The sequence below is a fragment of the Taurulus bubalis genome, assembly GCF_910589615.1.
Source record: "Taurulus bubalis genome assembly, chromosome: 3".
Classification (NCBI taxonomy): domain Eukaryota; kingdom Metazoa; phylum Chordata; class Actinopteri; order Perciformes; family Cottidae; genus Taurulus; species Taurulus bubalis.
Window position 1 is genome coordinate 14,994,961 of NC_136591.1, and position 26,176 is coordinate 15,021,136.

Sequence of the window (26,176 nt, forward strand, 5' to 3'; positions counted from 1 at the left end):
TTCCCTATGGGAGCAACGAGGTGGACACCAAGAGACACACAGCGGAGAAAGAACCCATGACTGACCACAAAGAAAAAAAAATTCTTTATTTCTTTTCTTATCAAGATACATTAAAGGATACAGAGACGTCGGAATAAAAAACACTTGAGAAAAAGTTTCAGTTTGTAGCATGTTTTGTCTCTCCATCATACAAAAATCAGCACCCTGTCCCTTTTGAATGTGGCCCCTGGTTCAAATGACCCTCCCCACCCGATGAAGGAGAGCAATGTTTCACATGTACAGTCGCCTGGTTGAGCCATCTCCACAATAACGGAGCAGAATTACACACTTTAGATGTAAAAAAGTTTAAAATATGCCAGTTCTCCACTTCGTCTTTACACAGATTAGTATTTGCTACAAACTCGACACTTCAAATTTCTTTTTTGGAGAAATATTACAAAGCCCACATTGGGACCAAACTCGCTCATAAAACCTGCGCAGGCCCTTGGTGCTGTGGGGATTCACGGGAATTATTATCATCCAATTAAGAACTTGCTTTTTAGTACTCAACCTTTTCGTAACGGTACAAACAGGGGCAACCCAAACTAGATTGAGGAAATGAAAGCACACGAGACGAGCGGAGGAGCGTCACTCTGCTGCTTCGGCAGACATTTACAGAAGAGGGTCAAGGCCGCGGGAGAAGTTCTGCATGAATCCATATTTGGAGACAAAGTTATGTGATCTCAGACTCTTTTTGCAACATTATTCCTGAACTTCACTTTTTGGCCCCAATTGTCTTCCATACTTTTACATTTTTCTGCTTTTTTTTTAAGTTTATTTATTTAAAACAGACTCATCAACTGAACATAACTGTCAGTTTCCAAACATTGTCAGCAATGCTGAGGCTCTGATTCTAACATGACCCCAGGGTTAAAAGATTTACCTTTTCTTGTTGCACATTATGGCTTCATTTTGGACTTTTGCCGACTCGAACATAGTACCTCAAAGCCAAATGTGTTCTCTCATCCTGGCAAGTCACACAGTAACCACAATCATTAGATTCTCCTCAAACACTACACATGATTCGCCCTACACTGTATAAGTACTGACCCTCTGCCCTTTGGGTCCAGGCAGCCTGTTTGAATGTACCTGGCCGAGGTCAGGAGACGACAGACCAGACGCGGCGGCTCGACTACTAAAGCGACCCTCTTTGTTTCTTTTTTTAATGGCTACTGCGAGGCTTGGAGAAGGTGGATACGGTTGGAGGGTTAATTAATCCTAAAAAAAGATCAGGTGAGCACAAAACTAATGTGAGCCGCTAAGTAAGGATGCGGAAGTCATATGTCTCGGTTCAAGCTGTAGAAACTAAAAATATAACCGTTTGCTGATTATCATTAATTTAAGGTTATGATGACTGAATATTTGTTTACATATGGGTTTTGGGAGTATTAATCTGTTAAAACAAGCAATTTGAAGTTGGCCCATTTAGCTTGGAAGAATTGTGATTGTGAATATTTTATAAATTTATCAAGAAGATCGTCAGCAGATTCATCAATAATGGCGTTACTCAAGCAGTTTCGTGCTCACTTGATTTTTGTCACTGAGGTGTGAAGGACTCGACCTGTCGGGGTGGACTGACTGACGCTTGGAACTCTTTTGACTCCTGGCTGATGACGGGGAAAAGTTGACGCGTTACAGACAACAAACACTGTGTTTAGACGGACTGAGGACAGCTCAACATGTCCCGACATGTCTCCCCAACTCCACCAGCAAACACAAGCACAGTCAGTGAGCTACGATGACCAGCCTGTCAGGTTTGTCCCTGCTAGAAAGACGTTTTCTCATCAATCTACCCCTCCTGCTCCTCCTCCTCCCATACTGCGGGCTTCATCCCCTTTACAACGGTGCGTATATTTACACAAAGATAGAGACGTCGTGGAGGAAAACAAAAGTGTGCTTTAACACCCGTTGTTTTCAGGATGAGACGTAGCTCGATTTAAATTACACATTTAAAAACAGGCGGAATTGAAAAGGGGGAGCAAAACAATTATTTAGGATCTGGAATAAAATACTACAACGCCCAAGGTGTGTGAATGTGTGTGCGTGTGTGTGTGTGTGAGAGAGATGGAAATGTACAGTCATCTAAATGCGTGTGTGTGTGTGTGTGTGTGTGTGTGTATATATATATATATGAGTGTGTGGTACACATCAACATTTGGGAAGTAACAGAGGACTAAAGAAAAGAGGGAAATAAAAGACTACTGTATGGCGTACTGTGCTGCCTGTTAAGTGACGGCCTGAGCACAGACCCTCCCCAACACGACCCCCATGTCCTGGTAAAAGACCAACCCCTCCCCCCATGTTCCTCCACCCTTCAGTCCTCCAGGACGATGGGCTCGCTGGTGCTGGAGGGGAGCAGCGGCATTGCCAGGGAGCGGGGCGGCGGCGGCAGTTTGATCCGGACCAGGAGGTGAGGTTTCCTCGCTGCCCGGCGCATCTCTGACTGTGTCAGATGTTTCCTCAGAGCCCTGGTTGAGAGAGAACACCAGGACATAATGAGTTTAACTTCATCCACTGTGATGGCTACAAGGAGATCTTGTTTCAACCAGCAGCTGAAAGCCCAGAAAGAGACATACTGGGCCATTATTGTGGTTGACCAGAGGACCTTCCTTTCCTTCCTCATGGTTCATACACATTTTGACCAATGGATTTCCATGACTTTAAAGCAAATTTCCATGACCAAACATTTTGTGAAATCTCAGTGTATACATGAAAAAGTGAGAAAATGTAGTATTTAAACTAACAATGAGAATTCCAAAGCATACAGAATACCTTAAATGACACAAATGAATGAGAGCCAATAGTTTGATTTAAAAAAATAAACATTTATATAGATGCCTGTATGTATGCCTGCTTATATTTTGAGCGTCTTTCTTTTAAAAGCATATTCATTATTTCAAACTCAAGGTAAATGAACGTCATGAACATAAAAAAATTCCATGACTTCCAAAACTTTGGGGATTTCATTTTTTTCAAGGACTTTTCCAGGCCTGGAAATAACCAGGTTTTCCATGACTGTAAGAACCCTGCTTCCTTTCTTACTGCGCTGGAGTGGCTTCAGCTTTCAGACTATTGTATGAGAATGATGTAGAAGAAGAAGAAGTACCTAGTGTCCTTTGTAGCCACAAACACCACCGGGTTGGGTGCCTCTCCCTGGCTGACCTTCTGCCGCTTGATGACCGACTGAGAGGTGGTCCTCATACCTGAAGTGTACGGCCTCCCATTGGCCGGGTAGGGCACGCCTGTAGCCTGTGGACCAATGACAGACCGGGTGAGTGAATCAGCCGTGTCCTCCACTTTAAGAGGTGAACAGCAAGTAATCACACTTGTATGATAATTACAAGAGACGGGCCAGTGCACGCCAGCATCCTCAGGGCCCCTTGGCAACCAGAGCCAACAGCTGCTGAGCTGGTGGAGCGGGGGTGCTAACCAACCAGGTGATCAAATGTAATAATAGGGAAAAATAGATTCAATGCAGACGTCGAGCTTTTGTTGTTGCTCTGCTGATGAATGAGAAGGAGGGGGAGGATATAGGCCATCGTAAATAATTAATTAATTCAAACTTTCGTCTGTCTTTGTTTCTTCCACATCCACCGGCATTGAAACAGGAAGGCAGTGGGAAAGTACTAAAGCTCGCCTCTTGCTTGATTGGATTGGCTGCCTGTGCTTCGCGCCTGCCGCTGAAACGTTAAGAATATTGAAACTTTCATGCAAAAAAACTCACTAGAGAGGGAGGAGAAAAACCAAGTATTTTCTAGCGATGCATCTCTGTGTGATCAGGGACTCGGTTTCTTTAAAGCTAAAAGGCGCAACAAGCTGAACGTGTCATTAGAAAATGATATTCTGACATGGAAACTTAGACTGAGGCGGCAGATAGCAGCTGGTTTGTGTACGAGATGTCGTTCACCGCCTCGGAAGTCACAGTGAGGGAAGACTCAAATCAGAAGGTCACGCAGCAGGCCGGTGGCCTTGTGTTGGGACTCCCGCTCCACATATTTGTACAGAACACACAAAAGAAAGAACCTTTTCTTTGAATTCTACAGCCAGTTTTTCTAGTAAAAGTAAAGGCAGTGAACATACTGTGGACATACGAGGAGAAGGGTGTTATGGGTAGGGAGGAGCTGACGCGCACACCTCACATCTCAACAACGCCTTGTGTGAACTTGCACATCAAGCAAGTTGATTAGTCGCCAATGTGCAAGCCGGAGACGTGCAATTCCACTTTGTCAGCAAATTTGATTTAGTCATAAGCCAGCAGTGCCGTGAACACTCTGTGTGTGTGTGTGTGTGTGTGTGTGTGTGTGTGTGTGTGTGTGTGTGTGTGTGTGTGTGATACTAACGCTGTCAAAGCCTCTCTTTCCCAGCAGGCTTTGGCCCACGCGGGGCTGGCTGGCCTGGTTCCTGTTGATGGGTGTCGGGGGTCCTCTAGACGCCTTCAGTTTCAGAGGAGCTGAAATGGCTGCAGAGAGACAACAACACTACTCAACAACCAATCGCAGCGGAGAAGGTGAATTCAGAGAGACGTGGCGGTCACGTGACACGTCCTTACCTAAATCCTTCACTATGTTGGCCAGAGACGGTCGGGGCACCAACTTAGTCTTTAGAGGAGTTTTCGTGGCTTTGGGCAGCCTGATTATACCTGAGGACAAAATCCAGGAACAACGTTGTTTAGAGTCACATATCAACAATCTATGATTACATTAGGGCTGAATGATTAATTGCATTTGCGATAATATTGCGATATGATAAAACAAGATTTTCTAACCGCAACGTGCGCGATTACAACGTCATCACGTGACGCGAGCGAAAGAGCGGAGAACTCGGCTGCATCAACTTTTCATGCGGCCCGTTAACCTGTTGCGCAATGGCCTCTGGCTCCACAGAACAGTCAGAAACTGACACAGCTAAGACTTTAGTCTGGAAGAGGAACAGCACGTCGGTGGTGCGCTCCTGTTGCTACTTCACGGGGTAACATTACAAACTTGTTCCAGCACTTAAAAAAAACACCACAAATCAACGTATGACAGTTGTATGGCCAAGATGCCGCGCACCAGTGCGCCAGACAAGCCAAATACCTCAAGACAGGGATCACTGACCGAAATGTTTGAAAGCGTCACTCCATATGAACGTAATTCACAACCACACGGGGAAATCACTCGGGCAATAACCGAGTTCATAGCCAAAGATATGATGCCTCTCAGCCCGGTGACCAAGCCTGGGTCCATGGCATTGATAAAAACGCTTGATAAACGGTACAGGATACCCCCCATACAGCCCCCCCATATACCCTCCATTTCAGTCAGACTGCCATACCGGAGCTGTACAAAAAGTGCAAAGAGAAAGTCGCCACAGAGCTTAAAACGGTGGACTTTTTTGCTACCACTACTGATCTGTGGTCAAGCCGCACAGCTGAGCCTTACCAGAGTCTTACAGTCCATTTTATTGACGTAGGTTTCAAGCTCGGAGCTCGGGATCTCAACGAGGAGAAACACGTCTGCATCACGACAGACAACGCGTCAAATATGGTGCTGGCTGCACGGCGCAATGAATGGACGAGGCTCCAGTGTTTTGGGTACAGATTACATCTTGCCATTGACAAATTATCATGTCGCTGTGTGTGTGTGTGTGTGTGTGTGTGTGTGTGTGTGTGTGTGTGTGTGTGTGTGTGTGTGTGTGTGTGTGTGTGTGTGTGTGTGTGTGTGTGTGTGCGCAAAATAGAGAGAGAGATGTGTTGATTAGTAATCAGGAAGCTAAATATATACAAAGATAGAAATTATGTTGAGTTGTGGAAAGTGGATGGGATTAAATAAATTCATATTTCCTCCCACTCCTCTTTTTATTTAATTCTAACAAATAGGCCCAGCCAATGGGAAAGAACATTTTACACTAAATGTATCTAATATTGTGTTGGTCAGATTTAAATCATTCATTATGTTTTGTTGGGGAAAAGAGAGGATAAAAATTGTATATTAAATCGCAATTGCAATATTGGAGGAAAAAAATCGCAATTAGATTATTTTCCCAAATTGTTCAGCCCTAGATTACATGCATTAAAGTGAGGGGGTTGCACATACACTCAGCCTTGACGGCGTTGGCGTTGATGGAGGCGTAGGGCCGCCGTGCGGCGCGCCGAGGCTGCAGGATGTCCTCGCACACCCGCCGGGCGATGCGGGTCAGCTTGGTGGTCTGCAGGATGAACGTCTGGCGGTTCTTGGCCAGCAGCTTGGCACGACCCTCGTTGCGGGTGAACGGTGACATGCCCTGGACCTCCTGGCGTGTCATGTGACCGCGGGGGCCTGAATCCTGCACGGAGAGGAAGAGGGGATACCGTGAGGAAGGAGAAATGTCATTCTGGGAGGACAGCTGTTCACTTTGGGACGATGCTGCGCCAGATCGAGGAGACTGTGAGGCCGGAGACTTACAGAGCCGGTTCTAGCGGTGCCCTCTAGCTGCGTGGGGGTCTTCAGGCCTCCGTACTTCTTCCAGTAGATCCAGCAGGAGGCGCACAGTCTGCACTGCATGTTGGGAGGCCCCCAGGCATACCACTGAGGAGACTGGGCCGCTGGGTAGGTGGAGAGAGAATTGGTGTTTGGAGAGGGAAAAATCAAGTTTGGCTTGGACATTTGACGGCCTTTTATGTTAATCAATAAAAAAACGGTCCTGATGGTTCTCGTGATCATTGCTGTCTAAAAACCTGCAGTCATTTGTCCTGGATGGGTCCTGCAGGGTCCCTACTTACTGTGGCAGCTCTCACAGCTAAGTCCTTTCTGGAAGCCCGCTGCCCCGTTCATGCCCGGCTTGCTGCCTGGCACCATGATCTGGTTGGGGTTGGGTTTGGTGCTGGTGAGGAGAAGAGAGGTAGTTATTCTGACTGCAGTTCTAACTCGAGGTGGGTACATTGAGTAGCAGGTTACAGGAACACTCACTAGGTGGGGATGTACACCTGCTTCAGCTTGCTGTCCGCCTCTGCTGCCTTTAGTCGTTTCTGACGGAGAGAAAACAGGAAGTGGGTTTGTGAAAAGAGCAGTCAGACCCAAACGGTGCTTTGAGGACTGCAGACCTACCTGTTGGATGTAGCGGTCGGTAGTCTTCCACATGTAGTAGAATTGGACCACACTGGCTAGAGACTTCCAGGGCAGCTGAGGGAGAGCAAGGAAGGATACAAAAAGAATATGTGTTTAGTTTAGGGCAGAAATGATTCCTCAAGAAACTGGAGTAGCTCGATGACTAAAAATCATCCATGCTAATTGATTGCAGAAGGGATTCGTTTACACCCCTGAGCCCGTGCACAACTACTCTGGGGTTTGTGGTGCCACTAACATCGGTGCTCAGGTTGAGTTGAACAGCAAGGTGAGGAGAGCTAGCAGATGTTAGCTGTTAGCAGCCCAGTCTTGCTTGGCTATTGTTGACGGAGGTTGTGTCGAGTTACATTATTACCCGTTCAAGCTCTATTTAGTAAAAAACGAGTATCAAGGTAAATTATAACTCAAGATAAAATAAAAGCATAAAGCAAATATTTTATTAAAACAATAAAACAATTAATGAATTGACTCCTAATCATTTGAATTGTGTGTTTTATGCAAATAACCCCAATGAATGGAACTCAGAATGTAATATGGCACTAAACACACTAAAAGGGGTTTAGTTTTGACACATTATACTATTGCAATATATTTTATATTATGTCTTATTTTCTCTTTTGTATATTTATAATTGCTTCTTACTGTAGTATTTTTCTTTTCAGATTTCTTAATTAATCAACAGAATAATTGGTAAAATACTTGATTCCTAAAATAATATATATCTGCTGCCATAGTTCAGTTCAACAGCAACGTTTAAATGTTTGCGCCCCCGGTGAATACCACCAACCAATGTCAGCACGCATCAAGCTTCCACAAAAAAAGAAGCAGCTTACAAAGTCCTGGCGGATGTCGTTGAAGTCCTTGCCGTATTTCTCCAGCGCCTCCTCAAACAGCATGGCCTCTGAGGCGCTCCACTCCTCCATCTCGTCGCGGCAGAGCACCGGGCCGCCCTGAGGAACCAGTGTGGACATGGCTTTGGCCAAGTCATAGCTGTTCTTCTGCAACGTGTCCATAGCATGGAACTGAGAGCCGGGGGAAGAGAGAGCAAACATTAGAGCTTAATCATCACAGACCGCAGGAATGATATATTATACATATATTACCATTAATAAAGTTTTTCGAATCAAAGAGGCTAAAGCTCCTCATGTGATTGCTCCAGTATTTACATCTAAACACAGACAGATTGTGAAATGCGTTTCTAGGGCGGTATTAATGTGTTGAGTTGGCTCAGCACACCACATGCTGTTTAGGGTTAAGAGATATAGCATCTCCCTTTCAGGAAACGTTTAATGTCAACAGTCACAACTGAAGCTGCTGTGGCGACACAAAGTAACAAGACGGTGAAGGTGGGAGAAACTTTGTGTGTCAAGATAGGCTTTGAGTAGCCAGAGGACGAGGTCGTCCCAAAAAGGGACGGGGCTTCTTAAAATCTGACACCAAACAGGAAGACAATGTGTGCTATTAAAGCTACTACAAGGAACTTTCATCTTGTGTGGATGTTGGCGCTCCCTGTAGACAAAAGCGGTAATGTTTCCGAAAGCCAGATTCCCTTTAGAAAACCTCTCATTTTACTGCAGCAGCGACAGTCTTCCCCGCTCAGTCCGGTTCTCCCCTGCCACCCTTCCCTTCAGCCGGCCCAGCAATACGACCGGAGCCTCCAGAGGCTCTGCTCTTGGCGGGAGGAGGAGCCGCTGTTGCCGGGCGCGGAGCTATCCTTCCCCAAGCTCTGACTGCAGGTCAAAGGCGTCAAAGAAGCCGGATCTTGGGTCAGTTCATGGTGGGCCGAGGGCTAGTCTGATCTGAGCTAGAGGAGTTTCTGGTGAACCTACGTGATTTAAATCGGATCTCACAAAGTCCAAACCGATGGCACCGATGACGAGCATTAGAAATAACTCTATAGAAATAGACAATCTTCTCTCTGACGGTCTCCTTTACTGATGTAGGTCACATGGAGGCATCAATATTACATGGAGACCGTTTCATAACCAGTTAGACACTCCTTGTAGTAAGCTGAAGAGCTGCGCTAATAACGATGGGAAATGTAGTTTATGACCTGAGTCGAGCAGCTATGAGGCAAATACCTCATAGCTGCTTGACTTCTGGTGAGGAGTTTGCTTCCATCAATACATGCTGCTATTTTTTGTTTCCATTGGTAAAAGACATGGTGCTCATAGAATCCTGAGGGAATCTGGGGAACCTGAGCAGTCGGCTGGTTGGTGATCCAACCCTGCTGTGTATATTACACAGTACCTGTACTGTTGTGTACCAACAAGAAACGATACAACGTGTCTGCCATCGTAATTAATTTATGACGATTTCAAATTAAAAAAAACTTCACAAACAATGAATTAAGAAAACTTGTCAGTCAATTGTCTCACCAGTGTGATGTCTCTGGAGGCTGCAGCTGCACTCATGTGGAGGCTGGGCTGGCGGATGGAGCTGCTGCAGTCCAGGGCCCGAGCAAAGGTCCCCACAGCCCTGAAATATTGCATGCTGGTTAATGGCACTGATCTTCGTTCTGTCTGCTCTACATTTGCAATAGGTTCATATTAATATTAGTAATGTTTCTGAGAGAGTGCTGAAAGTTCATTAATGATCACTAGGTGGTGTGTTTTGACCATTTAAAAAGGGCAGCAGGACGATTCCCTCCAAAAAGCAACCCTCCTTTATTAAACTGTGCCGCTCCTCCAAACACCCCTGTAGTATCTTCATCCAAATGCATACACATTTGCATTTTTGGAAACCGTTATGCAAAACGTGTATATACCCTGAATTGGAATGAATATGCCCGAACGTACTCTCGGGTGTTACATGAATCAACCATGAAATATTTATCTTCACATTAGATTATCAAACTTGCTGCCAGTTCACACATTTTTTCTAGAAAAGCTCGCCTGGGGATGGCAGTCAGAAGTCGCCATGGCAACAGGATTGAGTGATGATGATGCAACTGCGTGACAGATGGGAGGGGAGCATTACCTTGCCACCACCAAGAACTGGTCTATCTGAGGGTCTTTGAGCTGGTTGTTGGGGTCCCACACTTTGGTCTCCAGCTTCTCCTGGATCCGGGTGTCGGACTCACCTGAGATGAGGAGGAACTGGGTTCAACTTAAGAAGGGCAACTTGTTTGTTTATTGTTACACAGGTGGAAGCATTTGCCTGGTATCTCAAACTTGACATGTGCTGCTCACCCTCAGCTAGCTTGTCAGGGATCTCTGCCTGGTACTTGGAGCCCACCCGGATCTCTCCCTGATCCGCCAGCAGGGTCTTCTGGACGGGGTCGAACACCAACGAGTAGAAGAAGCAGTCCTGGCCGAGCACACATCAACATGTTTACAGCTGGCTGCAGAATGCACCAACACGTTCACTGCATCAGTAACAACTGTGACAAACCAACCTCTTTCTCCAGGTAGCCAGACAAGACGTCCGTTTCATTGAGGAGGGTGACGTTACATTTCCCCCTGGGGAGACAGTGAGGAGCATTCAGTGACCAGGATGTTGAACACAGATTCTCCACAGCATCAATGGTAAAAACAAAGACATGCAATAACATCACAGCTAGTAAAAATTAGGGGTGGGAATCAACAGAGGCCCCACGATTCGATTTTATCACGATACTGCGATACTATCACGATACTGCGATATATTGAGTATTGCGATTTATTCCCTTTTTTCCACCGCAAATGGTCCCCAAAGGAAAACTTTGTCTAAGAAGATATCGTGTTCAGTCTGTTGATCTCACTTCAATAATTTTCATTGCAGCAAAAAATCTGATTGTCAAGCAGACAAACACTGTCATAAATGTTGCACCTGACAAACTGAACTGTATTACAGTCTACATAGTTGCGTCATTCGAGCTGGACGCGTCAGAGAGAGGGCGGGGCTTATTTCTGTGCAAGCAGTTTTCATTTCCGCCATTCACCATGGAAATAACCACTCTTTCTGCTTTATACTTGTTGTGGAAATCCCAAAAAAGTCGGAAAATCAAATGCCCTCGTGTCTGGGTTTATAATATTATCCTTAGCCGCAGCTCGGTGGATTTCACGAGAGGAAGTGCGTCTGAATGACGGCCGCTAGAGTACAAGTAGCCAGTTTGAATTCTGCTTCTTTTTTTTTACGTCTTTGATCAGCGGCGTGTCGCGCATGTTGTCCCGTGTTTTGTGCAACACCTGTGCGAGCAGCGGCGCTACGAGTGACAGGAAGTTCAGACGTTTGATTGAAACGCGGACGGCACATTTTTTCTTTCTTTCTTGGATGTCTCCATGTTTGTTTTGACCAACTTCCTCCCAATCACGCTGACCTGGGACCTCACCAGAAAACCACACAGCACCATCTAGTGGGCTGGAAAAGCAATTGATTTTATTATCCGAGGACCACAAAGTTTATAACTGATATTATAAAAGATCGATACTTGGCTTCCGTGTATCGATACAATATTGGCACGCAAAATATCGCGATACTATGCTGAATCGATTCCCCCCTACCCCTAGTAAAAATATCGTATCATGATGCTATCGACGGGTTTCTGTTTACAAAGTAAACACGTTCAGCAGCTGTTCTGTGTTTCAGTGACATAGGACAGCGTCTAAACAGTTGAACGAGTGATCATACGATTGCAGGCACCTTCAACTCACCACAGGTGTGTTATTGGAAAATAAATGCACGACTAGATATGTATGGACATGTTTGGTATTTACAAATAATCCAATAGTGTCGAGATGTGGTAGCCCTCTTTGCATGACGTCAGGTCATCGGGCTGTTTGATGTAAAATAAGCAAACAAAAAAGCCTCATGTGCAAGTAAAAAAAAAAAACATACATGGTTGAGCTGCTGATTTGTTGAGATGTGCGTTAGCTGTGGCCTTGAATGCTGCTCAATACACAGACTCCTTTCAACTGTTCAGTCAGATTTGAATGAATAAACTACTATTATGTTAATTTAATCACAAAAAAGTAAATAGATTTGTCACTCCCCCTTCAAATATTTCCAACAGAGGATTTGATAGGCAGGTGTATAATTGAAAAGCATGGGTAGTAATAACATAAACAATAGGATGAATAGTAAGGACATTCGTTGCAGCTGCTTTGGGCTGAAGGTGACAGTGGTGTCAGGATGAGGAGGTGACAGCAGTGAAAAGCAGGGTTCAAACCTAACGGCAGCTCTGTGAGTCCTGTCCGTTAACACGTACCGTATGTGAGTAGCAGGTAGGGATTCGAACTGTCGAGATAGGAAGAGTTCTCTGTGCTTGAGTTGGTGTTTCTGTGGTTCAGACGGCGTCGGCTGCTTCGACTCCTCTTCAAATTCTCCTGCAACACAAACACATGACTGACATCATCGACAGTCGCAGACTGGAGGAATTCAGTTTACGTTTCTCATCAGACACTCGCAGGTCACTGAACATTTCTTCTACTGTCGCTTCTGAAACCTTTGTAGAATGATAGTAGAAATATGGGATACATCAGGTAACCTTAATCTCTTATCTTTTTTTTTTACTTTCTGCTTAAATGCTTTTAAAAGAAAGTATTTCTTAATTTAAGGATTCCTATCTGCCTTGGTGCCATGTGACCTGCCACAGCCAACTTTCATCCATTTGGTAGATGGCAGGTGCTGATTCCAGTCCTTGGTCTTAAACACTGATCTGAAACTCACGGGTCGGGACCACTAGGAAGAGCAAAACGTCTCATGATAGAAAGTTGAATGAATCAAACCCATGCCTTGTTTAATAGCCACAGTTTTCATAGAGAGGCACCCTGGTGGCTGCTGGCCCCTGAGCAGTAGGTCCCACAGGAGTCACTAGTGGGAGGCCTGCTCCTTTTTGCTGCGAGTTGTGGATGTTTCCCCGTTTGTCCAGTTCTCATTTTGTCAGCCTATTTTTGTATCACACGTTATCCTCCGGTGAGCGTACCGATGAGGAGGTCCAATAGTTTACAGTGAATTGGCGCCAACTGAGCGTCTGCTTTTACTGTGTGCTCTGACCATAAACACCCTGTGGTACGGAGACGCAAGAGGCTCGTGAACCTGCCAACCCCCCTCTCCATCACGCATATCCGAGAGTCAGGGGCAGAACGCTGACTCGTTGATCCTTTACCTGACTGAGGTTCGAGTTAGAATCCATGGCTGTGAAATATCCGGCGCTTAACTTAGCTGTGTGTTGAGGAATCCGTGGCACTGTCCGTGGTGCTGAATGAACAGATGGATTGTAATTGCGACTTTTTCTCAAAATCCCTTTCCTCTGACGGTTCTGTCCTGGATCGACTAAGTTCCCCAGTTTGAGCGATAGATCCATGGTTTTCTCATTGACCGATGAATAAGGGGGCTGCCTCTGAACAGCAGTGTCTTCTGTTTGAACACGACCGTATACCTCGGGTCACTGTGTTTACTGTTTTTCTCAGTTTCTGAGTTAATTTCTTACTACTTTTATTGCAGCAGTTCATATTTTGTTAATCCTCTGTAAAGCACTTCAGAAGAGTTCAAAGGTCAGCCAATTATCAAGTTAGAGAAACTGTATCAATGGTGTGATTTTTATTAAACTAAGACTGATAAGAAATGTAAGAATTTAAACTGTGCTTGTGCTTTGGCATCCACTACAATGCACACTACAGGCCCACTGTTATTAATGGATTTACTATAAAACAATGAGTCTGTTTCCCAAGACCAAATGCCTGTGACACCCTTGTTTCCAATTAAGGTAGGTGAAAAAAGTAAGACATAAGCAGCTCTGTGTGTGTGTGTGTGTGTGTGTGTGTGTTTGGCCACTAGATTGCGCTTTCCTAATTTCAGGCGGGTGAGTAATTTGTTGCAAGCTGGAGGGGAGGGACTATATCGCTCCATCTCCGTGGACTCCGCCCCTGCACTCAGCCACAGGAAACCCTGTCAGTGAGGGCAAGGGAGAGAGAGAGGGAGAGCGATAGCAAGCAAGAGGGACGGTACCTTAAGCCCCACCCCTTTTCTGTTAACCTCTCAACCCCCCTCCTCCTCCCGTCCAGCTAGTCCCTGCTAGACAAAGTAGGAAACCCTGTGTACCAAACCTGAGGCGCCCATCCACCCCACCCCCAACATGTATCCCCAACTCCTTCCACACACACTGGCACCCGCACAAACACACAGCTGAAACCACGCACACACAGAAGGAGCGACAGGCACTTAAAGCGCACACAGCATAACAGTAACACACACACACACACACACACACACACTTTCTTCACTCTGACAAAGACACAAGGCAAGTCAGAATTAACCCGTTGCGTGCTGTGGCCCTCGGGGACAGATCAAGGGCCTTTTGTTCTGCACAACGAATTGCTATTGGTGTGTGCGTGCTTGCGTGCATGCGTGCGTGTGTGTGAGAAATGAGGAGGAAGAGGAGGGATGGGGAAAGTGAGGCAGATGAAGCTGGGTTTGGTACAATGAGCAGCAGAAAGGAGGAGCTGGTGCTCGTCTTCATCACTGTAACAGACCACAACGGGCCAAAGCCAGACCGACCGCAGGCTCAGCTACACATCACTTGGAAACTAACAGAACTACATTTTGTTAAACAGCCGTGTTTCTCTCTCACCAGAGTGAAGAAACCTGAAGATACGGTTGTTGCTGGCTAGCGTGTATGAGCTCGACGAGGTCGGGGCTGTGTAGCAGTGAACTTAAGAATAAAACCCTGTCACCAAGACGCATTGTGATTCGATCACTCAAACCACTTGCTGAGGTGGTCTGGGAAGCATTTGACCATGTATCTTTTGTAGCCTCTTAAGCACCATGCCACCCATATGGGGGGCTCTTCTCAAAGTTCAGTGTTCAAGTAGTCGTATGAACCCAAAATTAGTTCTAATACTTTATCATTTTATATAATATTTTTCAGAATTTCTTTGTGAAGATTTTTTATATTAAAAAAAAAAGAAAAAAAAAAATCACTTTTACAACATATTTTGATCATAACTATGAATAACCACCATAATCTAAGCAAGATTTGCCAAAAATGCTTTTTGAGCGGTTTCCGACATGTTCAAAATGTGTGCTTCAGACCCTTACCAAGGTCCCACATACAAATAACACACCTTTTTGGAAAGAACAGACCCTAAAGAACCCGTATCTGCAATAAAAAACGTTGGGGTGATTCGAAGGTTTTTCAGAAAGAAAACTGTGTAAATCGGTTCAGAAATAGAAAAGTTAAAAGGTTTATGAGAAAACTACATTCCCATAGGCATGCCCAGATGCGTTCTCTTTATTAGGTACCGCCGGTGCTGTCTGACATGGTTTCAAACAAAACAGGAGGACCACAGACGGCGTAAAAAAACAACTGGGAACTTGAAGGTACTAATAGTTGGCTGGGATGGATTTGGATTGCTTTGTTAGACTCCTACAAGCTCGGACTGTTACGGAGATGTCTTTATTAGTGAAATCCGATGTTGTTTGTGAAACCTTTTTTTTTTTTTTGTCCGATTATGGGCGCAGGGTTTTTTGGAGGGTGCGGTTACCACACAACCTCATCCTGAGGAACAACAGGAAAATCGAAGCGGAAGTGCCAAAGACTGCTCAAATCCCCATAGAGCCCAATGGCGAAACAGACAACTTTACAGCATAGTCCAAACAACGGTCATGGTCTCACCTTTGCCCAACAAAGCCACGCCCACTTCAAACCAGTGGGATGAGCACAGTTAAAAAAAAAATGTAACACAAGAATCTCTAAAGTGAAATAACCAAAGATGATGGCGACGGTGTGTCCATGACGGCTGCCTTCTTGCTTGATTAAAGATTTAAAATTAACATATTATTTGTGAAATTAATTAATCTGAAAACTTGCACAGAACTATACACCCAGGCCTCCGTCTGCACTCTCCTCTCTTCCTCCCCCTATGTGTGGGAACGTAGACTCCCCGTTGCTGTGTCTACGGTGTATAGAGCAAAAATGTAAGTCGCTTTGGATAAAAGCGTCAGCGAAATGAAATGTAATGTAACGTAACGTAGACGTATCTCAGAGCCCGTCTCACCCCAAAATGGAGACATTTTGAGGCTGCTGTCTCGGGCTCCTGCAGAAAGATGCCGTCTGTGGAGGCTCCAGCTCAGCGCTTTGGACACGTCTCCAGTCTCAGAAGAGACGGACGATCGCTTTTAATTAAAAAAGGCGTGAATTCTTCAGTTATTCTTCAGTATCGTTTGCATTTTTTTTTTTGCAAGAAAAATTCAAAAACCAACATCGAAAACCGAAATACATAAACAACGAACAAATAAAATATTTGAATATTCTGGTCCAGCCCTAGACTTTTACGAGAAAGGAATATTGCCGAAATAGTGGACACATGTAACATTTCTAAACCAAAACATGAACGTATTATATAAATTATGTGGCTTGAAAACAACTAATTAAGACTGATGATGCTTCCAGTAACTGGATACAGCAAAGAAGAAGATGCTTGAATATATGTATGAATATATATGATATGATAAATCAGGATTGTCAATGATAACCAAAGCATTGATTGTTGGGATACGGCTCAAACGAGGCAGTCGCCATCATTGGAGGCTTTGTGATGGCGAAGAGCTGATTGGAATGTAGACAAACAGCCATGAATGTGTTGTGGTTGAGCTTTGTTACCGCATCACCTATAAAACCCAATCAGGCAAAGCCATGGGAGGTAGACAGCTAGGCCTCTTTAAAAGAATAAAAACCTTTAAAAGAGCGCTGCAGAAGCAGCACACGATAAACCATCTTTGGATTTCGTATCTCAGACTTGTCCACATAACCAGTGAACAAACACGACATCAGTGTGTGGAGCCGAGTACAATAAAAAAGGAGCATTAATGCATCCATTTTGAGGTGTGTGTGTGTGTGTGTGTGTGTGGATGTCTTTGTCTGGAGCACTGCGGCCCAGGAGGAGGGAGGGGGAGCTGCTGTTGGTGTCGGGGTTGGGGGTAATGAGTGAATGTGATCAGGCTTCAGTAGTCTGCATGCCATTAGCACCCAAACCCCCTCCCCCTGCCCCCACTACCTCCAAACTCCCACCTCCTTGGCACTGTGATCACACACAGGGATGGGATCATCGGCTGGATCCTTGAATCGAGCAGAGCAGAATAAATAAATATAAAATAAAATATGAATGTAATGTACTTGAAACATTGAAATAAATGTTTATTTTTCACCAACTTCCTCATCCAAATGCTAAATGCCCTTATTGAAAACTATTGAAATGATCACCTTCAATTATTTTATACAATATGATTAATTAATCCGGAAATTGATGCAACGAGAATCATGGATGTATAAAGAGAACTGGATACAGCAATGAAGAGGTTATGGGATCTGAAACTGGTGAATGAAGGAGCGCATCTTTGAACTAACACGAGCATTCATTACCAGAGTTCATTCACTGATGAAATGTTTGACAAAATATGTTTGTCAGCGATGACGACAGCACGTTGACTTAATTAAACAATAATTGTGACTACATCGTCGATGAAAAGGACAAAGTCTCTTTGTCATTTTGTTTTGCTAATTCAAAAAGGTCAATGGAGAGCCGCTCGGCGGGAAGAGAGAGACCGCGTGTAGAGGCGCCATATTGTCACAGCCAACTCTAAGTTGGGAGCATGTCAGGAGCAGCGGGTTGCTGCGAAGCTGCCGGGGAGCAACTCGGCACCGAGTGTCCCGCTAAACATGCAGACCGGAGGAGCCCGTGATCGACCCCTAAACGAGGACGACCCTCTGACCTACTAAACCAAACAACCTATTGCTGCACCCTGCTGCCGAAGGAGCTTGGTATTAGTCAGGTGGTGACGGTGATGGATGCTTGCAACAGAGGGCACGGTCGGGGACAAAAAAAAAAACAGCTGGACACACTTTAAATTTAACAACACGAAGAGATACTGTGTAGTAACGGAGTTATCAGGACAGAAACCGGCAGTGGAAACTAGGAAACGTCACTTGACTTATTTGATAATTTCCTTGTCCGATAATGGGCGCCGTGGGACGCGGGGCTAAAAAGGTTTAAGGCACAACTAAAGAAATTGCCTTCCTCAATCTGTCGATGTTGTACTTTCCCTCTGCTTGTCTGTTGTCCGTCTGTCTGGACTTTGCCGGTCGACCATTCATCTACATGCATATTCTTTATTGTTTTTTAGCTGTGTTTGACTGTTGTGCACCTATTGCAAAAGCGGCAACATTATATAATCCTTGTATATTTAATTTTATTTCTGTTTTAGTTTTTTTGAACATTTGCCTCTCGGGACTACGGAAGGAAAATAGCCTCTTGGCTAACTCTGGCACTTTTAACCCTCGTGTTGTCTTGGGGTCAAAATGACCCATCAACACACATACATGTACACTCGTACACGGGTCATTTTGACCCCAAGACAACACAAGGGTTAACAAATGTTTTTATTAATGTGCACTGTCCCCTTATTAAATAAACCATTATCAAAAGGTGCAGTTTACAGCATAAACGCTGAAGAGGTGCTTTGGGGATTTTTTTTATGTGGAACACAACAGGGAAGAGTTCATTAAAAGGCAGCGAGCCACATCGTACCTGTTCCCACACCGGAGGAAACAAAGAGAGGAGCGCTGAGGAGAGAAGAGAGGACCTGAGAGGAGCTTTGGGCTCCGTGATTTCGTACTCACTTGCGTTGCTGTCAGCCAGGTTGTTGAGGTTTCCTGAGATGTCCCGCCTCCTGAAGAGACACACCACCTTCGCCTCCACGTTCCCATTGGCTGTCTGGAAGTGGAGAGGCAGTGGTTACAAGTTGGCTGCGTAACAAAGCAGTGGTGTATCTGCCTCTGTTAAAACAGCCATATTGACACGGCTTCATTCACTTCTCATGATCAGGGTTCGTCAGCGGTACCAGCTCGGACTAAGTGTCATTCACATTTTATTCAGTTCTACTTTTCAGTTCTGGTTTTCATCCGTTCCGATTCTTTGCTTATTATTTTAGGAGGGCCAAAAATAAATTGCAAACAGAAAGCACTTTCATTATCAGCAGCTGTGGGCGGCCACAGGGTGATCATGATATGGATACCAAGCACTCAGTAATCCCAATCAACAGTCACTCCAGGTAGTGGGTTCTCATCTGATCTGCGCTGATCGGTGCTCTAGTTTGGTGCACATAAAAGTGCAAAATGTTTGTATCAGTTACGGTCATTTTGTAACAGGAATTTCAGTAACACTGCCATGTCAGTAGATCTCAACTATTAACTCAGTGAGTACAGATATATAATATTATTACTGATGATGGCCACAAGAAAAGAACACAATTGTAACTAATCTGGACTACAGATGGAAAATAGCCTCTTGGCTAACTCATTTAACAGAAATGTTTTTATTAATGTGCACTGTCCCCTTAAATAAACCATTTAACACACTGGAAAAGGAGTAAAAATGAAGACTTTGATACATAATCATCTTTGAGATACCTTTATTTTGAAATTATCTCTATTTTGAATAGCCCTCCAACTACATGAGGGCTATTTTGTAGAATATATTGTTTTTCATGTAAACGTCTGGGAGAGCCCACTAATAATAACATTTGAGTTGCTTTTTACGAGATGATATAAATGTAACTGCTATTGTCTCATATCAATCGCAGGCCCCTGAACTGAATTAAACCAAAATTGTGTTGTGACAGATTTAGTGATATCAGCAAATATCACATCCTATACTAAAGACTGAATATAGTACCGTATTGTGATGAAACCAGTTCAACTGGCCAATACTGAACATTAAAGTAATTTCAGCTGGATGCAGACCAGCTGGTGATTGTCAAACTAACTTCAGCCTGCTTGCGCTCTTCTGCTTGCGTGATAGCAGGCTCCTCACACAGGTGAGTTTCGTCTGTGGCCACTCTGTTCTGCTCTCTGAAGGTTCAGGTTCTCAAACCACTTCCATAATGCTCACGGTGTTCCTTTCTATCAGGCCAATTCCTCTATGGTTCGTATCATGATATGGCAGATTTGAAATCACATTAAGATGATACATTAGACTGGTATCATCATAAAGAGATCTATCTCTCTCTCCCCCTGTCTCTCCCTGCTCAGCAGCCATTAGCACTCAGGACGATGCAGTCCTCCTGCTGCTCAGCACAAGCCCTTCAATGTAAGAGTGTTACATAAATGAGCTTAATCCTTTGACTGGGAAACAAGCCTGTGTCTGCTGCTGCTATATTATACAAGTGGCTCCTGTACCGGTGTCCTGTGATTACAGGAACCAGTTTACCATGAGCAGCGTCCAGGAAAGACCAGGGGATATAGTGAGAGTGTGTGAGTGAGTGTGTGTGAGTGAATGTGAGTGTGTGTGTGTGTGTACTGGAATGAGATCTGAAGTGTCATAATATACAAATCAACACTAGGGCTGCAACTAACGATTATTTTAATAATCGATTAATCGGTTGATTATTTTTTAGATTAATCGATGAATCGGATAAAAAAGCAAAAAAACATTAATTTCCAACCCTTTGTTCAAAAACAGAAGTGACAGTGCAAAACATGTTCAGAAAGCACAAACAGGTTGCTCCTTGAACATCCCCGAGCTGTTAATTAAACAAATTAGATTAAAATGGACTAACACTAAAAACATACACATGTATGCTTTACATCTGCCTTTTTACTTTAACTGATCTCCTTGGAGTAGAGGCTGCTTTAGCATGCCTTGCTTTATCAATATGTATGAAACACTGGGACAGTGGGAAGCTGTACTGCTCCTCTCACGTCTGTTTTGACTGAAACCTCCAGGCCCAGCTCCACTTCATCTCAGCTCTGCATATAGAGCGTCCTCTTCCTAAACTATTTCATTCTGGGCCTCTTACGACCACGAAATCACATTGTTGGCTAAGCCCAACTACGTGATTTGATTCAGTCTACTTTGAGTAAAAAAACAACCTGCAGCCAGATCCGCCGGTGTGCCGGTTAAACGTTAACGAGTGACAGCGTGAAGTGAACCAGACCGGGGGGTGACGGCATGTTTCACCACGATACGTTTTTTTACAAGCAAGACGAAACTGTAACGGAACATAACGTAACTTTAATGACAATACACAACCCAAACACGTTAGCTAACGTGATAGCAAGCTGACTAGCTTCCATTAACAACAAGTTTGAGGGAAATGAAGCCGCTGTAGACATCTGAACGCTGATTGGCCAAGACTCGACACATCCAAGATGTTCTATTTTTGCTAAGATCACAACTTCAGCGTTTCTCAGTCTCTCACTCCAATCTCAGACACGCTGGCAGGCCAGTTGCTCTGCGCTGCTCTTTTCTTTTTTCTCCGCGACTTTATGACTGCCGTAATAATCGCGCGACACAACGAATCGATAATGAAATTTGTTGCCAACACTTTTGCTAATCGATTTTATCGATTCGTTGTTGCAGCCCTAATCAACACACTGGCCAGTTGATCAGAAGGTGTATAAAGGTTAGATATACAATGGGGCAATACAATACTGCCGGGTATTAAATAGGGTTGGGTACCGACCAGATAACGTCAGTACTCCCGAATACTGATTCATGTTAAATCCATCTGTGACAAATGTCAGTACCTGAGAGCACATCCGGCTGAGAGTGTAACTTGGAGAGAAAGAGCTTGTTAAAGTCATTAAGTGAGGCCCGGGTGACGCTGCCTCCCTCTACCTGTGTGTGACGCTGTGTGTGACGCTAATGTAAAGTAACAAACCACCGTTGCTGGCTCAAATGTGGACTTTACCCACTCCTCGTATGACAGAAACACCGTTAAAAAGGAAACAAAAAGAGAGAAACAACCAACCTTGTTGAGCTCTTCTATTCTACGGATCAGGTAAGGGTTGCTGGAGGAGTTCTCAAAGTACACGTAATCTGGAGAAAAAACACAAGAAAAACGATTAGACTCATCACGTGTTCACAGGGAAATATTCACATCAACGCATGGCTGTACACAACAAAATAAATACCACGTATAGAACATATTCCTCTGTAAATATTTGTACTCCGACAGTTTAGGTTTCCTGTGGATGACACCAACAAAGCACTGCAGTTGTACTTTAGTTTGGCTAACCTGATGGATAGTGACACACAGCTCTAATTGGAGGCCTGTCCATACAACACCGAGAAGCTGTGGGGGAACCAAACCCTGCCAGCTCAGTGAGTGTACTGGTGCAACAGGAAAGTCGTCTATGTGATTTGAAGCGTAAACTAGAAACGCACTCGAGAGGGCAGAGCCATCCGCTCCAACGTTTTCCTTAATCCTGCAGACCAACAGCTGAGCTGAAAGCATCACCTCTGTGCTGCAGGCCACGAGAGTTACATCATGTCAGAGACATTTCTTTTTTCCTAGTATTTAGAAGTTGTTTTACGAATAAGTACTTGTGTGTGATTATACTATACGTAGATTAGATATTTTTTCTTTTGTTTCTTTTAGTCATTTGTTTAGTTATCGTGTATTTATATATTTAGTATTTTGTTTTATTTGTGAGTTGGGCAACAGGTTGAGCCTATGATTTTTTATTTTTAGGTTATAGCAATGATTAATTTGTTCCTTAGTTCACCTGCTGGTTTTTTAGGGTAATAAATCCTAGGAACCCGCTGGTTCGACATCCTTACTCATCTAGTGTGGCCGAGGGTTCACCCAACAGGGCCGTCAGCAGTCCGAGGTCCGAGTGGTGTGTTAGAATTTTATCACTGAACTATGACCGGGACACACACTTCTACTTTCTTTGACACCATAAAAGTGAACAACGGTATTCAAATGTGAGTTTTATTAGGTAAAAATTAGACTAACGGAGGTAGATATTGCAGTTTAGTGTGGTGAGCTGACACCAGCTGGGCAGAGGACTGAATGATAAGTAATAGTAATAATGTTGAGGGCCTAGTTAAGAAAAAGCATGAACCAGTGAACAATGAGCACATGAGCTGCAGCTCTTCTTATTTCATCATCTCATTGTGTCCTCTTCCTCTGTAATGGCACCCGACTGGAGAATTAGCACCACCGGCTGTTTATCTAACTCCTAACATTCACAGACCAGTAATGATGAAAATTAGACTGCAACAACGAATTTCATTATCGATTCGTTGTGTCGCGCGACTATTACGCCACTCAATAAGTCGCGGAGATGTTTGAGTTGAGCGCAGAACAAAAAACATGGTGCAGTATTTTTCCGGTGCGCGTTTATACTAAGCATTACGGTACGAGCGTTTAAGAACTGACTTCAAAATAAGAGCAAACCTCCGGTTAAACTGTATTCCAAGGACATTCTCTTTTGGAATTTCAAAATAAAAGCTCTATAAAAATACAAAATAAAATCACATTCATGAGCAAATGTCTCTAATTTAAAGAAAATGGTCCATAGTTACAAACTATTCCACTGCATATTAATAGTAGACCACCTCAAGATGTCACTCAGAGACAATCAATATATTCTGATGTTGAATTACAAAATAAAAAAGGCCTTTTTTTGTATTACTTTAACAGCTCAGGGATGTTCAAGGAGCAACCTGTTTGTGCACGTTCTGAAGATTTTTTGCACCGTCAGTTCTGTTTTTGAATAAAGGGTTTGAAATGAATGTTTTCGTTTTTTTATCCGATTCATCGGAAAAATAGTCGACAGATGAATCGATTATTAAAATAATCGTTAGTTGCAGCCCTACTCCAGACTATTTTTTTTTTGTGCCACCGTCCCAAAAAAATAAATCTGTTCAACCACTCTGAAGTCAGTAAACCATACCCAAAGCTATCCTTTTACTTAACTTATAGTGGGGGTTTTCGCCTCATAAAAACACACAAATCAAAAAAGGAAATAGAATATTGTATTTTTATGTATCAAAACAAATTGTGGCATTATAAGCTGCTTAGTGCTAGTGTAAACAGATCATAATTCATCTCATCAGATCATAATTCATCTCCAATATCTATTTTTTATTTCTGTAAACATATTACTTGTGAACACATGTTATAACTTAACTTTTCACTGGGCAGAGCCTGAACGCATCATAATGTAACAGAACGGAACCTTCAGTTTTAACACAGATTAGTTGTTTACGATGTAACATTAGAGACCGGCGACTAGAAAAACATAAATGATGTCATGATCACATAATATACTGAATATTGGTGTATAACAATAGTCAGTAAAACTTTATTTTACATTGTGATGGTTAATAATAGTTAACCATGCAAATAATCTGCGGTTCAGCAAACAAATTGTATTGGATATGGCAAAAATAAATCAAACAAAGCATGATAACTGTCCGTGTTCAACAACGGATCAGATGGGTTGATGAAGTCGCCGCAGAGGACAGTCTATCCTGGATGACCCCTGCCAGGAGGAAGGACCCTCGTCTCGGGGAGCAGGCGAGGTCCGCAAAGGGTTGCTGTGACGCTCGCTGTGACCTGGAGCCGCTCATTTGCATGGCCGCGGAGGAACTGAGGCTTCAGCCTCTCCGGGGAGAGGTTCCACCAAGAGAGCCTCCCACACCGAGGGCCCGACCCTGACCCGCCGGGTTACATCCCCAGACAGACTGCGCTTACCTCACCCGCTGAGAGGTGTACAAATATTTTTGGTTCACTATGAAACAATGGAATGAAGACATTTCAAACATAACTGAAACTCATGCCAATGGATTTGCAGATTGCCAGAATATCTACAATAAAAAAACAAGTCAGATACAGCACTATTGATTAAATTATTTTTTAAATAATAAATACAAATATTTAGAAAAAACACATTACGGGTTAAAATAATGTTCCTTAATCACGTTAAATGATCGAGGAGAAAAGCCGACTACTACTTCTGTCAAATGATTGGAGTGAATTGCACTTTTGGCCAATCGAACAATGAACGAAGGGGAAAGAAACATTTACTGCATGTTTTGCTTCATTGAGAAAAGGTACACCCGTACTACAAGTCAATAGAAAAGAAATGTGAGGCTCACAGGCAGATGCAACCGTGACGACTGGCTGTTATTAAACGTAAGATTTTAAATCGGTCACTGTTCGTGGCCTCTAATGTGATAAGGCCAACAGAAGCACACCGCATTATTATATATAAATGTAATCAGTCATTAAGGGGGACAGCTATGCTAGGATTTCACGCCATGGTGACACCTTCTGGCAATGACACCGTTAACACAGGGACATACAAACCCTTAAACCCTTTAGGGGCGGGGCCCGCGTCGATGCGTAAAACCAGGTGTTTAAGTTTTTAATAAAATTAGAACTTAGCAATAATACGTCACAGAGATATGGTTTCAATTCTGGCGGATATGGTTTCCACTTCCGCGTCTGAGCAGCTAAACATGGACGTGTCTTACGACGTGTGAAAAGTTTCAGTGTGAGTCAGAAGATGCCAAGCAAAGAGTCCTGGATAGCTATATTGGAGGGGACTGACGGCGCAGCTTCAGTGCCTGAAAGATTCGCTAACAAGGAGCTAGCCGGAGCTAACGGGCCAGATAGCTAGCTACAACGTTTCTGTGAGACTGAACGGTGATTAATCAACTGTTGTCCCTATCACCGTTAACTTTCTTACAGTGAACTTAGTACGACTAGTCGTGTTGGACCTCCATTATGTGTTTGTAAGACCGTAACTAACGTGTGTCTGTTGACAATAGCTTCGTAGTGTTAGCGCGTCACTAGATAGCGCCGTTTTGGATGTCTCTTTCGTGTCTATGACTGAACGGTGCATAGTCAACTGTTGTCCCTATCACCATTAACTTTTTTACAGTGAACTTAGTACAAGTAGCGTTGGATCTCCGTTAATCGTTACTACAGTAGTGTTTATGTCACGTTAGGTGCTGCTAACACGGCGCGAGCTAACGGAGATAGTTGACTACAGCTATGAACGGTGGGTAATCAACTGTTGTCTCTATCACCATTAACTTTATTTCAGTGAACTCATACTGACTTGTATTAATGTATTTTACAGAGTGGATTCAGAGCTGTGAGGGTCCAGAGGACAACATGCAACATGCAGCGGTCTCCCTGTCGTCTGCCTGCCAACACATCACCATAGCAGGCCTCAAAGCCAGCCACAGCTCATCATCCCCACCATATAATAATACATTTGTTTTTTGACATTTATTTACATGTGTTTACCATTTTATTCATATATTCCACTGCTT

General features: G+C 43.8%; 1 protein-coding gene across 1 annotated transcript in view; it reads right to left on the minus strand.

Moving 5' to 3' along the window:
- Positions 1-2,353: 2,353 nt before the first annotated feature.
- The window catches only part of mta2 (metastasis associated 1 family, member 2), a gene marked incomplete at its 3' end in the record, with an annotated part of 30,011 nt that continues 6,188 nt past the window's right edge, over positions 2,354-26,176 (minus strand). Inside the window, exons 2-18 of the mRNA XM_079216300.1 lie at positions 21,852-21,919; positions 18,721-18,814; positions 12,310-12,427; positions 10,519-10,582; positions 10,313-10,430; positions 10,101-10,203; positions 9,500-9,599; positions 7,955-8,143; positions 7,104-7,178; positions 6,966-7,024; positions 6,779-6,879; positions 6,462-6,601; positions 6,114-6,342; positions 4,589-4,678; positions 4,380-4,498; positions 3,146-3,288; positions 2,354-2,507 (exon numbers count right to left, since the gene is read on the minus strand). Coding sequence (XP_079072426.1) covers positions 2,354-2,507; positions 3,146-3,288; positions 4,380-4,498; positions 4,589-4,678; positions 6,114-6,342; positions 6,462-6,601; positions 6,779-6,879; positions 6,966-7,024; positions 7,104-7,178; positions 7,955-8,143; positions 9,500-9,599; positions 10,101-10,203; positions 10,313-10,430; positions 10,519-10,582; positions 12,310-12,427; positions 18,721-18,814; positions 21,852-21,919 — 1,964 coding nt within the window. The remainder of the gene's footprint in view (positions 2,508-3,145; positions 3,289-4,379; positions 4,499-4,588; positions 4,679-6,113; positions 6,343-6,461; positions 6,602-6,778; positions 6,880-6,965; positions 7,025-7,103; positions 7,179-7,954; positions 8,144-9,499; positions 9,600-10,100; positions 10,204-10,312; positions 10,431-10,518; positions 10,583-12,309; positions 12,428-18,720; positions 18,815-21,851; positions 21,920-26,176) is intronic.